Below are 15,165 nucleotides of genomic sequence, written 5' to 3'. Positions count from 1 at the left end.
ATTGCCTGCATACAGATACGTATTAATAGATTGATGACAGTCTGTTCTCTGTGATTAGAAATACTAGTCCAGGCAACGGAGTCTGAGATATATGCCGAGGCCAATTCCGAGAGGGGTTCTTGTCATATCTGCTTTAGTCACCGCATTTTAATTGAACTTTTTGCGGTGAAAACAACTGCACAGGCGGTGACCAAAGGGAATAGCGAGGATGTGAGTCATAAGAACAGAGTGTCTGAAAAATAAGGTCAGTATTGCAAGAGACAAAAACAGCTTTGCCCACCAGGGCATTCGTTAGATTTTACTGCCCTCTCTCCCTCGTCTACAAAACACAGACTGTTCAGTAATCACCTCATATACAGAGCTGTTTCGATTTCTGGTGTAAAATCAGAAAAAATCTTTTTTTAACTGTAAATCTTTTCGGTGAGTACTGGGAACCAAGCAGAAATTCATCATTAATGCATGTGGTACACTGGTAAAGCTATCAGACAAGAAGAAAGAAGAAAGAAAAAAGAAAGCCTGACCCTGTTGTTCTTCTCCATCTCCAGCAGGACTCTCTTGTGCTGCTCGGCGATGGCCAGGGTGGCAGAGTGCACTCGCTGGTAGATCAGCTCCCCCTCACGCGTCTGGAACGTGTAGAGTCCCTCGCCACTGTCACACATCCTGCAACACGCATTCCACTCTTTACATTGTGTACCTGATAAATAGTTGGTTCCTTATACAATGTATACTTAACTTAAACCCCCTACCGTTTCATATAATTAAATGGCTTTGATTTATTACTTCAGTTAAGTGTTCAATTAAGTAATTGTAAAAATAAAAAGTAAAAATCAGCAGTGTAGGAGGTCTTCCAGGACCAGGGCTGAGAACCACTGTACTAGAAGTGAACTCTTGGTAGTTATTTTTATTTCCACCAGGTGGCAGCCTCCTCAAAGGCATGACACAAAACTACACGTGCCATTAGCTAGCTGCCGTTGTCATCAGATGATTCAAAATTATGGCTTCAATTTTTAATTTATCTTCTTTAAATATTTCCATATTATTCTTTAGAGTTCTCTTTATTTTGTATATTTTTAATCAGAAAAGGGAGGGCTTCGCAGCTCTTTTATCATGGGTATAATCCACAAGACCAGATAAGGCGGGAGGTCTGCAACCAAGTTTAATTTAGACAATCCATTTATTGAATAGTTTAATCAAGAAGCCTACTGTGAGTCATTCATCCATTTAAAAAATGTATCCATGGCAGGGAAGTCCTTCTGACCTCCCTCTGATGTCTAATAACATAGGAGGGAAACTTAGCTATGATGTCTTTTCCTAGAATTCCCCTCACCCTTACCTGCCAGCCTCGAAGGTGAAGCGGGTGGCGTCTCGGCCGTAGCGGCGCAGGGAGCAGAGGGGCCAGGTGACCAGTTTGGTGCGAGGGTTGTGTATGTCCCAGAGGTAGATGTTCTCATGGGTTATCTGCATCATGCACTCTCCGTAGATATCAAGGTTGGGGCATGGTAGTAGGAACACGTTAAATCTCTCTGTTGGGAAGAGAGAGGAGAGAGAAGAAAAAGAGGAAGGGGACAAGCCTCAGTGTTGTGTGTCAGGTACGGACATCAAAGAACGCCACATTGTTTAAAAACTTGAACAAATTCCTGACCTTGCTTTCTCACAGTTAGTGAAGTACACACACAACAATAGATCATTCAAACCGATATATTTCTGCAGCACAAATTCTGCCCTACTTGAAAACTCGACTACATAGTCTCTTGCCAGATTATGGCCTGAAATAGTTTTAAATGACTTGGGGAACACAGGGAGCATAAATCACCCTATAAATACAGCCAGATGTCATATTTCTGTATAGCTGGTTTGTGTTGATTTTGCAGTATTCCTCCTCTCATTCTACACCCCTGAAGACAAAAAAAACCTTTGTTACTCCTGACCCCTAAGTTCAACCTCATGGTTGCGGCCAAGTATGTATACGGTTTTATTTCAATCCCTATATCCCAGCAGTCAGTGCCACAAAGTGACATCACTGACCCCAGTGGAGCAGTAGGCCATGATCCCTGCAGTCCCATTACCTGTGTGCTCACACTGTACACCCGCTGCCAGGAGATCTGGCTCCCCCAGGCTGATGTCATTGAGCCTGGCTCCCAGACACTCAATGGAAAGGATCTTATACCACTCTTCCGCCTCCAACTCTGTAACAGAAAACACACAGATGCACACACACAAAACACACACACACACACAGGAGAATGTAAGCGGCTAGTACAGATGCTCTGTCGCCTGTGGCCAAAATTTGAGTATTTCTCCATTTCTCTCCACAGAGGCACGTACCTGCGAGTTTGCCTATGCCTCTCCATTTTAAAAATAGAACAGAATCGACTGCGCTGAACCCACTGTTAAACCTGGGACTCTATGTGCCACTTCCGCACCACTGCATTTTCACATTCGAACCCCTCAGGAACATTTACATTCATACCATGGGCTTAAAAAACTAAATAACAGAAAACATGCAGCAGCTAGAGCACAGAGCTCTCTAAAGAACCGAAATGCTATGGGACTAGCAGTACATTGTTCAGGCCAAACTGAGCCTCACTTCCACTCTGCATACTGACGTGTGCAAGCAGATGTTTATCGACTGCCCAAGTAGTGCGATATCTGGGGAGAAAACGCACAAGCAGTATAGGTTGTGCTCCGTGCAACTGCAGGGCAGTCCCATCTGGTATGCAGATACGCCGGGTGTTCTACCTGACTCGCAGGTGAACGTCCGTGAAGTGTCATCTGTGAAGACGATGGCCACAGCCTGCCTCTTGGTGTCTCGGGGCAGCCGGGTCACATTCTTCACGTTGCTGATCTCCGTCACCTGGGGAAAACAACCGAAATATAAAGATCACATTTGTATTAAGATGTCCTTTTTTTAAAGAATTTAAAAAAGCCTACATTTGAAAGCCTACATTCACTGAATTCACTGTCCTGGAATTGTTTGATAGTATCTAAGAGGTCACTTCAGATCTTACTGATATTTTTACGGCCTTTGATAGGTCATTTCCAATAAGTGATAGTTGTTGTATTGGATGAATTTTAAATTGGGTGGCAGGAAAATAAAAATAAAATATAGGGAAAGAATACCAATCTGTACCTTAGGACACGCCCGGATGTAAGCCGACTTCTCATCTGTGTACTTCTCCAGCCGCCGAGGGCCCTTACTGGAGGACTTCTTAAACACCAGCCAGCAGCGGCGATAGATCTGGAATAAAGACGCATCTATCAGACCGTCTGACAAATAGTCACAGCAATGCCTTAAAAAAAATGCCCCACTTTAAAAAACAAAACAAAAAACTCAAAACTCAGTTCTCCTTACGAGCTTAATGGAAAATATTACATAGGGAAAAAATAAAATATATATATTCACATTTTAGTTCTGAGGATTGTAAAGCAGGTTTCATTTCCATCTGTTCCATTTTACCTTTTCCTCGCTTTAAGATAAAAGACCAGGCCGGCCTTTTATTTATTTACATTAAACTTGCTCTTGAAAAGCAGACCTCTGGTTGCCAGGGAAACCAGCACCTGTGACTGCACCTGCTAAAGCTGCCACAACCTCCCCACTGCAAACACTGGCAATCCTTCCCAGAAGCCCCCCATGCCCTGCCCAAAACTATTCCGTCTTTACAGATGACAGGAGGAATGCACTCTCATCCTTTGCTCATTAATCTTTAGTTTAAAGAAAAGCACACCCATAAACATATATCTTGCTAATGTGTAAGGAGGAAACTTTATGGCAGACTGTAAAATACTACACAAACCACAGGGAAATATTATGGTCCAATCCGCTTTTTGGTTTGGTGGTGGTATTTCTTGTTATATTATCTAATTAAGAACTTTGAAATACACAGCCATAATAACCTCCATAACTTGTTCATCGATTTTGTGCCATAATAGAAGGTCATTCTTTTATATTGCACTTCTTCATTTAACTTGATTGTTGTTAGTATGGCTGTGTGCTGGCTAGCTGTATGGCTGCAGGCAGTTTATTTCAGTGTCTCAACCTACTGAACAGGAGCAGCTAATACATTTTAGTGTAAATAATGTATATCTCTCTCTCTCTCTTTCTTTCTTTTTGCAGGTGTTTAGAAACAGATTAAAATATATAGGGTGGCACAAAACGTATTACCAAGAGTTATAAAAAGGAGAAACTAAGCCAATATGGTTGAGCTTTCGTTCAAGGGATGGCAAGCATAAAGAACAAGCTAGAAAAAAGTGCAGTTAGGAGTTCCCTTAACATTTTAAATGAAAAATCACATTATAATCCCAAAACCAGCTTTAAAAGGAACCACATTTTTATTTTATTTTATGAGCCACCCAAGACCTGGCCCTTGAAAGAATTTTGGTTTGATTAAATTTTACTTTTACTGTGACTGAAGGAAAAATTTATGCATCTCAGTTCATCATGTCTAACTATATTGGATTCTACACAGTACAGGCAACAGAGATTTATTTGTGTATATTTTCTACTGAGCACACTGCTGAACAATGCAATTCAAAATCAATTGCCTCAGTTTGTCACCGGGACTGTGTTTTTATTGGCATGCTAGCCATTCCACCCCCCAACCCCCACTCCCCTCTCCTATAATCTTCTGAGCCATCTTGCCCCCAAAGACAAACTCACTTTGAAGGCTGTTAATTAAGGTTAGGGTAGGCATGTTTTTGCTTGCTGTGTTCTACTCTTAGAGTAGGCTGATCAGCATAAAGATATCCATCCCACAGAAGCATTTAATAACAGCATTAACCCTTCACCCCGACTGCCTCGCTAAAGACGAACCTGTCTGCCCAGGCCACATAAGAACAAGGATATCAATAAATGTAGTTCATATGCAACGATGGAGGCTGCAAAATACTGCGGGGAAAAACAAACAAACAAATAAGAAAAGCATAATATAACAAAAGGAAATCAGAAACCACACAAATGAAAATGCCATTCAAGTAGGTCCAATGAGCAAGTCTGAGAGGTTATTTGAAGCTGCTTATCTGTTCAAATGTGCCCCAAAAAAGCAAAGAATATTTCAACCTGGATGTGTACTACTGTACCCTATACTGAGTCAAAGTTCATTCATCCTTGGAGGTAGAGATGCTTTTGTCATTCTCTGTCATTTGACACCCTTTGCTCAGATGTATGTAATGGCCAATCATGTGCTGTCTTATGGGGGCAGAGGAGAACATGTGAGAAATGGAAGGAAAAAGGAAATTAATTCAACAGTGTTACCAATAGACTTTGACAACACACCTTTTGAAGAGCCTTCTTGCACATTCCCATACAGATTTAAGAAAGTGTTAACAGACAGCAACCATGTCCAGAGCTGAAGAAACGGATTTCAGGACTGATTTCTGAATTCACATATTTCAGAGCTTTTACTTTGTAAGTCAAGTTCAAGAGGGCTTGCTTCAGAAACATATGTATTTGTTTTGATTCATTGTCCCCCCCCCCCCGAACTCTTTCCATTTCTAATGCTATTAATTTCATAAGACAATGAGCTGCGTTTGTTTATTTAAAGTTATTTCGGAGATGGCTCATGCCGCTTGGTGGCATGTTTAAATGAGATGTCCTGTGATAAGCCTACTGAGACGCTACAACACTTTTCCATAGTAATTTGCTGCAATGCTATGCACCCATATTGGCCTGAAACCAATCTCCCAGGCCTATCCATCCTTCACAGGGTCTTTACAATTTAATCAGGAGCTATTGACTCACATAGTCATCTGAGCATGCTAAAGGGTGCTTCAAATGCCTGGAATAAAATTAAACAAATTGATAAAATTCATCTTCTTTCCCAAGAGCAATTCTGCGAGATAAGCCTTTTTGGGTTTTTTTATACTCTCTCCGAGGATACCCTAAAATATTTGCTTTTAGGAAACAAGTTTCTCTAGTCGGCAAATGTCAAACGCTCCAGACAAGGTAACTTTGGATCAGCCTTTTGTCCCCATCTAAGCATCTGTTAATTATAGATCATGAGGCCCCTATCTATAGCAAGAACAATGTGGCTATTAAAGTACAACAGGATGGACAAAAGTGATCCCACGTTCTCCAATAATTATTTTACAATGTAAAAAGAGAATTATTAAAAGTATAAACTATGTATTTTAACAGTTTAATGTGCCTCGTGTTTCTTTCTATCAGAAGTTATCCCTGTACATTAGTAAAAAAATTAAAAGTATCCAGGAACAGATTACGTGTGGCACTGATATTGTTTGCTACACTGTAGGTATCACCTCAGGGCTCTCCACTGAATTGCTTTAATGTACAGCACAGACTTAAAAGCAATATTTCAATAAGGCTAGTGTGAGAGTGATACAGTGTGTGTGGCATATCATGTCACATACATGTTCCCTAAGCCTCTTGTATTCCCTGAAGAATAACATCCTGTTTTCATGCAAGCTTCTACTGAGGTTTTTGCTCACTGCCTGGAAATATCCGGCTTTGTGAGTCAGTGCACAATATAGGCTTTCACACCTTGGGAGAGAGTAGCAGCTTTTTTAGATTCTGAGAAGCCAGCAATGTTTCCTCCCTCCCTTATAAGACATTTATGGTTCTGCTGCATTTTATGTCTTTCAGCATTTATCACTTCTATTAATGATGCGGTTTGTTATTTTTCACACCTGGGTCTCTAAGGGTTTTGCCCGCACATTTGTGACTCACTGTTTTATCAACTAACTAAACAACATATTTGCCATAAAAAATAACATAATGAAAAATATTTATTTGGCATCATTTAGGGCGACCAAGATTTTACTTTCCTCTTATCTTCACATCACTATTAACAAACAGATATAATCCTACTGAAAGACACTGTAAAGGGACAAGTCTAACGCTGACATTGGCATGTCAATAAAATGCTCCTGAACTGCACTGACATGCAGAAAATACCCAGAGTGATCAAGTCTCCCTTTTACTCAATGCACTCCCCTGTGAAAATTCACCCCCAATCAGCGCCTCTGATGGGAGTCATGGGTTTGTCTCGTCTCTCACCTCCCTCGTAAAAGCGGCAGCCCCAGATAGGGCTCTGTGTCCGCTCTGCTCACCAACACACCAAGGACACGAGACGAGTAGAGGGAATTGAACTGCGTTGAATGTCAATTAACTAGGCTTTGTACTTTTTCAAAGGAAGAGATGCACTATGTTAGAATGCATCTAGTGCAGTTAAAGATCAATTAGACATAGCCTGTACTTCTAACTCAATCTTGTGCTTTGACACAGCCAGATACGTGCTCTTAAGTGACCAGGCCGCACTCTATCTTACTATGTGGTGAATCGGGATTTTTTCATTCTTTATTTTTGGTCAGACATTGCCTGATGCCTTATGCCTCCCACCATCTCCTAATTGAGTGCTCTCTCCTTGCCAATGGATGAGGGGCTGCATTGATTTTGTGAAACAGATAATTATTTCCCTCTCTCTAGCCATAGGGGTGTCATTGATCCATATGCATAAGATTAAGAGCTGCAGGGATGAGTGTGTGTGTGTGTGTGTGTGCATGCGTGTGTGTTGGGGGTGGCGCGGGGTGGGGGTGCAACTAAAATAAATGTGCCAGATTTCCCTGCACACTATATATTCTGCATACAGTATGGGGAAACGAGAGACGTTAATGTGGGGTTCCAGCTCTCATGTATTGTTATCATGGTGTACGCACATTTAACACCAGATTTGCTGGGCTGGCGATAACAATGAGCTTTTTTCTTTCGCCATCCCCCCACCCCCTTGAAATCTACTACAATTACTGACTTGAGCAACCTGGAACAGCAGCCCCTGCCCTTCAACAGCAAGCATTAAAACACTCAGCTCTCAGCACCCTGTCACCTCCGCTTTCTATGATAATCAATGAAACACCATTGTCAGCTAGACAGCCTTGACACCATGCATGCTAATAAGCAACCATAAATAAAAAAAACGAAAAAAGGAGAAAAATAGATCAATGAGGTAATATGATTCACGCAACACAATTCAAATGTCACAATCCAAGTTAAGAATGAATAAAGCCATAGCCTTTCCACTTCCAGAGCATACAAACCCAATTCCCAGCAACACAAGGCCTCCGCCTCAGCCTCCAACACAGACATGTGTCCTTCCTGCGCAGCCCCTGGTTCCTAAAGCCTACCTTGGTGTACCAGAGCAGGTGTGGTCCTTGATATGGAAATACTGTACGTTCTACTCAATGGAAAGTCCTGAATACAAAGTCCACAAACGGTTGTGTCGTGTTTGCCTTTTCTACGACTTCAAACAGATGGAAGCTTCTTTGTCCACATGTGGATGTTCGCAAAACAAAAGGAAACAAAAACAAAGCAAAACACACATGCAAACGAAATGTAGTTCAAAGCCGGCCAACAGTCTGCTGGGTTTTCAATGAGGTGAACGCTGGCTCCTGGGTGCTTGGTCCTCAGTACAAATCTTGTGGAAATACCTCCTCTCTAGTAGGCTTTTTTATGTTTCCACCTGAAAGGTTTAACTTTCAAGACTTTGTTCATCAACTATACCTTCATGTAAATAAGAACAACTTTTTGTAATTATCTAAAATAAAGCAGCTTCTTTTACATCTTAATAATGCACGTCTTTATTTTCATACACATTTTTGTGTTTTTCGGTTTGTAATGGGACTCACAGAAATGCAACCTCTAATCAATTCATGATTTGCATTAGGCATCCCAGGAGGCTCAATTCATCCCCCTTAACAACCCTACAGCACAGCATTTAAACAGGCTGAACAGTAACACTGGGCTTAAGATATTAATGCAGTTTTATGAAATAAGCTAAATCGATCCACAGGACTTAATTTTAGAGCTCATCTGCTTATGTTTGTTTGGGTTTGTGGGAGCCCGTGTCATTAGAAGACTTGCAATCCTATTGATGTCTTGCTTTATAGACTCGCTGTTAATGACTGAATCACTGGGCATGAGACGTCATTTTCAGACAGAAGCCAGTCCTCTGACATGATTACCCGGAGCAGGCTCTGGGCCAAATGTAAATGCATTTGCTTTCAAATGTATTTAAATCCAAACACTGAGCTCTTTCCATTTCACTTGATATTTACATATTCTGAAACCTTCAACATAATTTCAAAAGCTTTGTAAATACTGTTCAATGATTTGCAACATTCAAATTCATCTGTGTGTAATTTATTGATCTGCTCAACCTCTGAAGTATGAATATTATACATTCTAGGATTATGGTGTGTATGTTGCGAGTGAATTAACTGTGCTCCTTGCACGTCTCCTCGGATAGAGGCTCCAGCCAAATTAATGATAAAGCGTCAACCGTACTAATGTTTGTTTTGACTAGTCAATTAATTACTGTCTGCTGTATGTGAGAGAATTTGATTTTTTTTTTCTCTAAGCCACATATCTGCATTTGTATTTTGCTTTGGTAGTGATGGCATCACATTGGCATTTGCATTAACACATTTACCACTTCAACAACATTAAGTAATTTGCATGTAAATGCATTTCACACCATGTTTGACCTTGAAGCTTCTTAATTACCTCATTGCTCCCACCCTCCAGACTACACACATACATATATTCTCTCGCTCACTCACACACAAACGTCATGACATGTGCATCCAATTACCAACCACAAGGTATAAATAAAGCGGTTATCCGTTTGTTTGAAACTACTCACAGGAAGTTTGTGTTTGTAATTGTATTTGTGTATATCTATCATCTCCTACATTGATCTCACCATCTGTGATCCCTTAACATGAACATTTCTGGTTTCTTTGTTTAGCACAAAACTGCCCAACCTTTCCCCCCACCCCCCGTTTGTGTGTGTCTATCACTGCACTGTAAACAGCTGTGACCATGGATATATTGCTGCTTAAGTTGCTACATTTAAAACAATGAAATACAATATGTCTATGGGCTAAATATAGGAGGTCTGCCTTTCATTAAAAATATTTATTTTATCCCCCTCCAATAATCACACACCATCATACTGCAGTTCCATAAACCACCAAAGTAGTATGTGGTGGCCAAACATGAAACATAACTGTGGTTCTGCTTGCAAATTCTTTGGCTGTCATGTTCTTTCCCAAGATTGTATCAATCAACTGTTTTAGCAATGGAAAATATGTACTAGGCATTTATCTTTTGAATACAAAAATGTACAGTTCAATGAGCGTCCATTTATGTACCAGCCACAGACATTAAAAAAATAAGTGATGGCTCACTTAAATGGAAAGCAGCCGTTAATGCCAGCTCTTTCAGGAGAATGATGCAATACTGGCTTTTCACGCAGACCCGGAAAGGGACGGGGTGTAAGCCGAGCCGAGCCATATCTCTCTCTCTCTCTCTCTCTCTCTCTCTCTCTCTCTCCGATTTACAGCTCAGGTACCCCCCCCCCCCCCGCCCCCAACAAACGTACACACACACACACACACACACACACCACCTTCAACTCTGAGGATTAATTATAATACTCCTTGAAGGCACTGCGCTCCAGAGTGTGGCCATCCCCTGGAGGATTCTCAAACAGAATTAAACACAAATAGACTGACTGACGAGCTCATTTCAGCTGCAGGGGACTGCCAGCGGTTACAAAGTAGCACTGTGTCAAGGCGGCTTTTTTCCCTGCTCGGCCTGTTTGCTCTCTAAAAACACAATAGCAACAAAGGGGTCAGGTTGCTGTTTTTAACCCCTAACACCCATATCAATGGCCTCCGTGCTGACATCAGTGGGCAGCAGGGTCCACCTGCAACCACGGTCCCAACCGCACTCCAGACTGCAGATGCCACTGGATTTGGCATTTCTGTTTAGGCTCGCAGTCAAAGTTGGCACCCATCTCTTTGCCTTTTACATAAATAAACGCTTCCTAGGAAATAGTTAAAGACATACATTAAGAAACAAAAAATTCTAAGCAAGATTTAGTTTTCATTTTTTACAACTCTGACTGTCAGCAAGTAGAGTTTTGGTTCTTGTTTCTCTGTAAGTTTCAAAATGTCACCGTCAGAACTGCAATCGTACTTTTAATTGAGAGATTTCTAGGAAAGTGATATTAAAGAGTTTATATCTGTCTGTCTATATCTATCTATTTCTGTGGGTGTGATACTGGTTATATGCTGACAGTCAACATTTGGTTTTCAAGATATGGCACCTTCAGAAATTACTGGACATTTCAAGGTTTTTTTGTTTGTTTTTTTAGCTGACGGTTATCAATAATAAGTGAAGTGTCTGAGGGCCTAGCCATCCTTAGACATCCTTCACTGTCAGCACTGCCTGGAGTCAAGGTCAGGAGGCTGCCTTTAGGAAAGAGGTTGGGAAAAAAAAGAAAGGAATGGTTGGATTTTTGTTTTTACCCATATTGTTCATCAGACTCATTGATATTAACTGCAGCTAAACAGCTGTGGTACGAGATTCTCAAATCACATCTCATTGTTAACAACATGTAAGAAACAAAGACTCCCTCCAGTATCAGTAGGAGAGTCAAGGTGCAGAGTTTATTTGGATGTTGAGATTTTATGCTGCATTTTTCTATTTTTTTCTCCACCAACCCCCGCCCTCAATGGTCAGACGAGTCAACAGAACACCACCGAGGAGACGGCGTTTAATTCCCTCTCTGGATTCGCTGTGGTGTAGCGAATGAGTGAGAGAAGTGCATTCACTGACGCGATTAATTTTGCATAAACTGCTGACATCAGCGGCATTCTGGAGCAGTCCCTCTGTCGGTGAGCGGTCCGTGAAGCAGGCCAGACTGAGAACAGCCAGAGCTGGGGGTGGCGTGTGTGTGTGTCGGGGGGGGGGGGGGGGGGGGGCACACTGCAGCTGCTCTTATCTGGGGCACAGCTGTCAATAAATCCCTTCTGTAGTTTTCAATAAAACCATTTTCACAGTTCAGACGTGAAATAAATGCACCAGTGCTGCTTTCTGCAGAATTAGTCTCCCTATACATAACTGTTTGCAGAGACAACACTGAGCAGGTATATAGCTTATTTGCAAATAAGCATACTTTAAAAAAACATTATATTTGCTCCTGTATTTTCCTCTATTTGTTTTCCTCACAGACGCACATTATCCAGTACAGATACTGGAGAGCAGACAATACCAACAAAATGTCAGCTCTAAGGGCTGGTTAGTCTATGCAAATGGGAATATTTCAATCTTCCCAAGAGGCCTACAAGCCCAGACCACCATAGGGTATATATGACAATTGCTGTTGTATAGGTGGGTATGGCTGAAGAACATTGCATTTTGTTACCTGGAACAGCATCACTCCTCCTTAACTACACCAATACAGAGCGGTTATGTTGTTCACTCAAGGCTTATTGAATTGAAAATGCGCCAGTAACCAGAGATTAGGTGACACAAAGTTTTAGCTGCAGCAAAACAGTAACTTCATTAAATGAGGGCTTCATCTTGTAACAGTTCGCAAAGCACAGTCCACCAGAAGTGCTTTGCCGTGAAATGAATACTTAATGCTCTTTTGTGATGCCTGTCACATACTTTCTTAAATATATCATTACACCCTACCAGAGAGACTGGCACACACAACTTTTTAAGAAAAAAATTAATAAAATATATATAGTCATTTTTAATTCACAGCTTCTGAATCAAACTCGCAGCCTGCCAGGAGATAGCAGCACTAAGCGATGGAATGTTTTGGTTGCTGTCGACTACAAACTACTTTACTGCAGCACAGAGTCATCAACAATAATCAAAGCAGTTCATTTCCCCTTTAGTTGTTCCCTCAGGATGGCATCTTTAAAGGATGGCAGCTCTTCACATGAGAAAGGAGGGGGGGATAAAGGAGGCCAAATGACAATTATCAAAGTCCACAGAAATGACACAAGTGCTTTTCATATTTTTTGAAAAGCAAAGTAGCGGAAAGGGAAGCCTGTTTGATGTCCAAATTGGAGCCTTTGATTTAGAATTTTTTTTTTATTTCGCTTTTTCTTTTTCTCCAGGCAGCAGAAATTGAATACTAATGAGAAAATCATCCTGCCGTTGTAATGACATCTCACTCGGGTTTGGTCACATACAGTGCTGGGAGCCGAGAGCAAAATACAAGACGATTACAGCAGACGCTCGGCTTATCCTTGATTAGCACTTTCAATTCAGCCCCCCGCCCTCCTTAATTAGAGACTGGGAGTTTGGAGGACTGGCTCAATTAGGAAGACTGATGGAGCCTTGCACCAATTGTCAAGGACTGCGCCCAACCATACAGATGGACAGATGTAACAAGGGCATCTACTGTGGTGACCTGATCATTGACCTGCAATCAGGGCATATACATAAAATAATAGTTATCCCTGGGGTCATTGTCAGAGGATCATTTAAAAAACAGGGTTTCTACAAGTCTTGGGCTGTACACAGGAAGGACATCGACTGACGCCTTCTGTTCATTTTAACGGGACAATTGCTCTTCCAAGTCACTCACAGAGACAGAAACAGACACAGGATTAAAATGCGAAGGTCACTTGATAACTTATATCTGAATTCCCACTTTGCCAGCCTTGAAGATTGTGAACTATACCAGTGGGGACACGCAACTCTGAATTGTTGGGCCGCAACAGACCTGCAGTGATTTTATGAGCATCACTCTTTATTATGATGAAACTGTTCACAGTCACACACTTCCTCTCCCAGTGCCCTGGTGTCATTATCACTCTGTACGAATTACACAGACGGTCATGTTGTGATGGGGGAGGGGAGGAATAAATGTAAAAAACTCTTGTAATGTTTTAATCTTGAATTGTTAATAGAAAATGATCAATATCAGTCTGCGTTTAATCAAAACACCACAATTAGCTCTTATTTTTTCAAGACTTGAATTAATGCTTTCTGTAGCATTATCTGCACACATTTTAGCAATGTTTGGGTTGAAACAAAGGGAAACTCCCATTTACATTTACATTCCAGATGCCAAGATCCCATCCTGAAAAATAAAACTAAATGGGGAGGTACTGATTAGGTGTCTGCCACCAAGTTTTAATTAATATCATAATTTCAGAGCCGCCACACTGTGAGCACATGACAAAAGGCACAAAATGAGGATTTCCTGTCGTGCACTGCTACACTGCATTGCCATGGTTCTGCAGCAGAGAGAAAATATTCTAATTGCCTGTCTTATGTTTTTGAACATGCACTGTAAACAACTGCAAAAATAACCTAAGTGGAAGACTAACTTACTGGGTTACATCGGGAGACCAAAAAGTAAAAAAACAACTCTTATTTATCCAAATTACAAGCTTCAGAACCTCAGCAGTTTAATACAGAAACCAATAGTATGCAAGGAATGAATAAATAAATAAATAAATAAATAAAATAAATAAATAGAAAATACAACTGTCATGTCTTCTTAGACAAACTGTGCAATTACTACCCTACTGAGCCAGACAAAGTGAAACACAAGCAGTATTGTAATATAAAAACCCTTGGCCACTTATCACTCAAATAGATTCATAGTTTTAATTGAACCTAAGGATAATGGGCTTGCATATATGATAATTAGCCTCCCAAGGTACAGGAGGTGGCACTGGAGGCTCATGGGAGATAAGCTGGCATTGGCTTCCTTCCTGTCACATGTCAGCTGCGCCAGTGTGGCTGGTGTTAATTGGCGGGGGATCAGGTGGGCTGAGAAAGTGCCCCGCCACCTGCAGCCCCCCCAAGTGAAAGGCTTCCCCCCCCGCCCCCCGAGGAACAGCAGACAGAGAGCTGCACAAATATTATATAATGAAGCACAGGCAGGCAACTGGATCCCATGTCACAGAGGCCCTACCCTGCACAGAACCATGGTCATTAATTACAGACCAGTCAGTGTGCACCAAAACAGGGGCATATTTTACTGTATGGATGAGAAACCAATAGAAAATGCTCTTGAGCCAACAAGCTACACAAGTGTGGTCATCTGTAAGCTTTGAAAGAGCCATAGAAAATTATAACATTTCAGTGTAATTATACATCCATAAAATTGAGGGAAATATTTAAAAAAAAAAGTTATTTTCCTATTCATCTCTGTAGGTTTAATAGCACAAACAAGGCCTCTAACCCGCCTACAAAAGCAACTGGAGCCAACTCTTAGAAAAGGAGAATGACCACTTATAACAAAAGAGTTAGAAAGAGGGTCCTTCACAGTGCTTTTTTCCCGGCTTATCCTTTTGTTGTTGGTAAAGAACATGGCAGGCTTAACAGGTAAGGCC

At 41.2% G+C, this 15,165-nt stretch overlaps 1 protein-coding gene across 1 annotated transcript in view; it reads right to left on the bottom strand.

Annotated features, from left to right (window-relative positions):
- Nucleotides 1–15,165, bottom strand: part of dok4 (docking protein 4) — a 47,675-nt gene that overhangs the window by 5,632 nt on the left and 26,878 nt on the right. Inside the window, exons 4-8 of the mRNA XM_066713670.1 lie at nucleotides 3,131–3,238; nucleotides 2,740–2,854; nucleotides 2,067–2,186; nucleotides 1,334–1,523; nucleotides 522–660 (exon numbers count right to left, since the gene is read on the bottom strand). Of these exons, the coding sequence (XP_066569767.1) occupies nucleotides 522–660; nucleotides 1,334–1,523; nucleotides 2,067–2,186; nucleotides 2,740–2,854; nucleotides 3,131–3,238 (672 nt within the window). The remainder of the gene's footprint in view (nucleotides 1–521; nucleotides 661–1,333; nucleotides 1,524–2,066; nucleotides 2,187–2,739; nucleotides 2,855–3,130; nucleotides 3,239–15,165) is intronic.

Source organism: Amia ocellicauda, chromosome 9 (genome assembly GCF_036373705.1).
Source record: "Amia ocellicauda isolate fAmiCal2 chromosome 9, fAmiCal2.hap1, whole genome shotgun sequence".
NCBI classification, from domain to species: Eukaryota; Metazoa; Chordata; class Actinopteri; order Amiiformes; family Amiidae; genus Amia; species Amia ocellicauda.
Note: the sequence above shows the minus strand (reverse complement) of the source record. Positions and strands in the feature narration are given on the sequence as shown.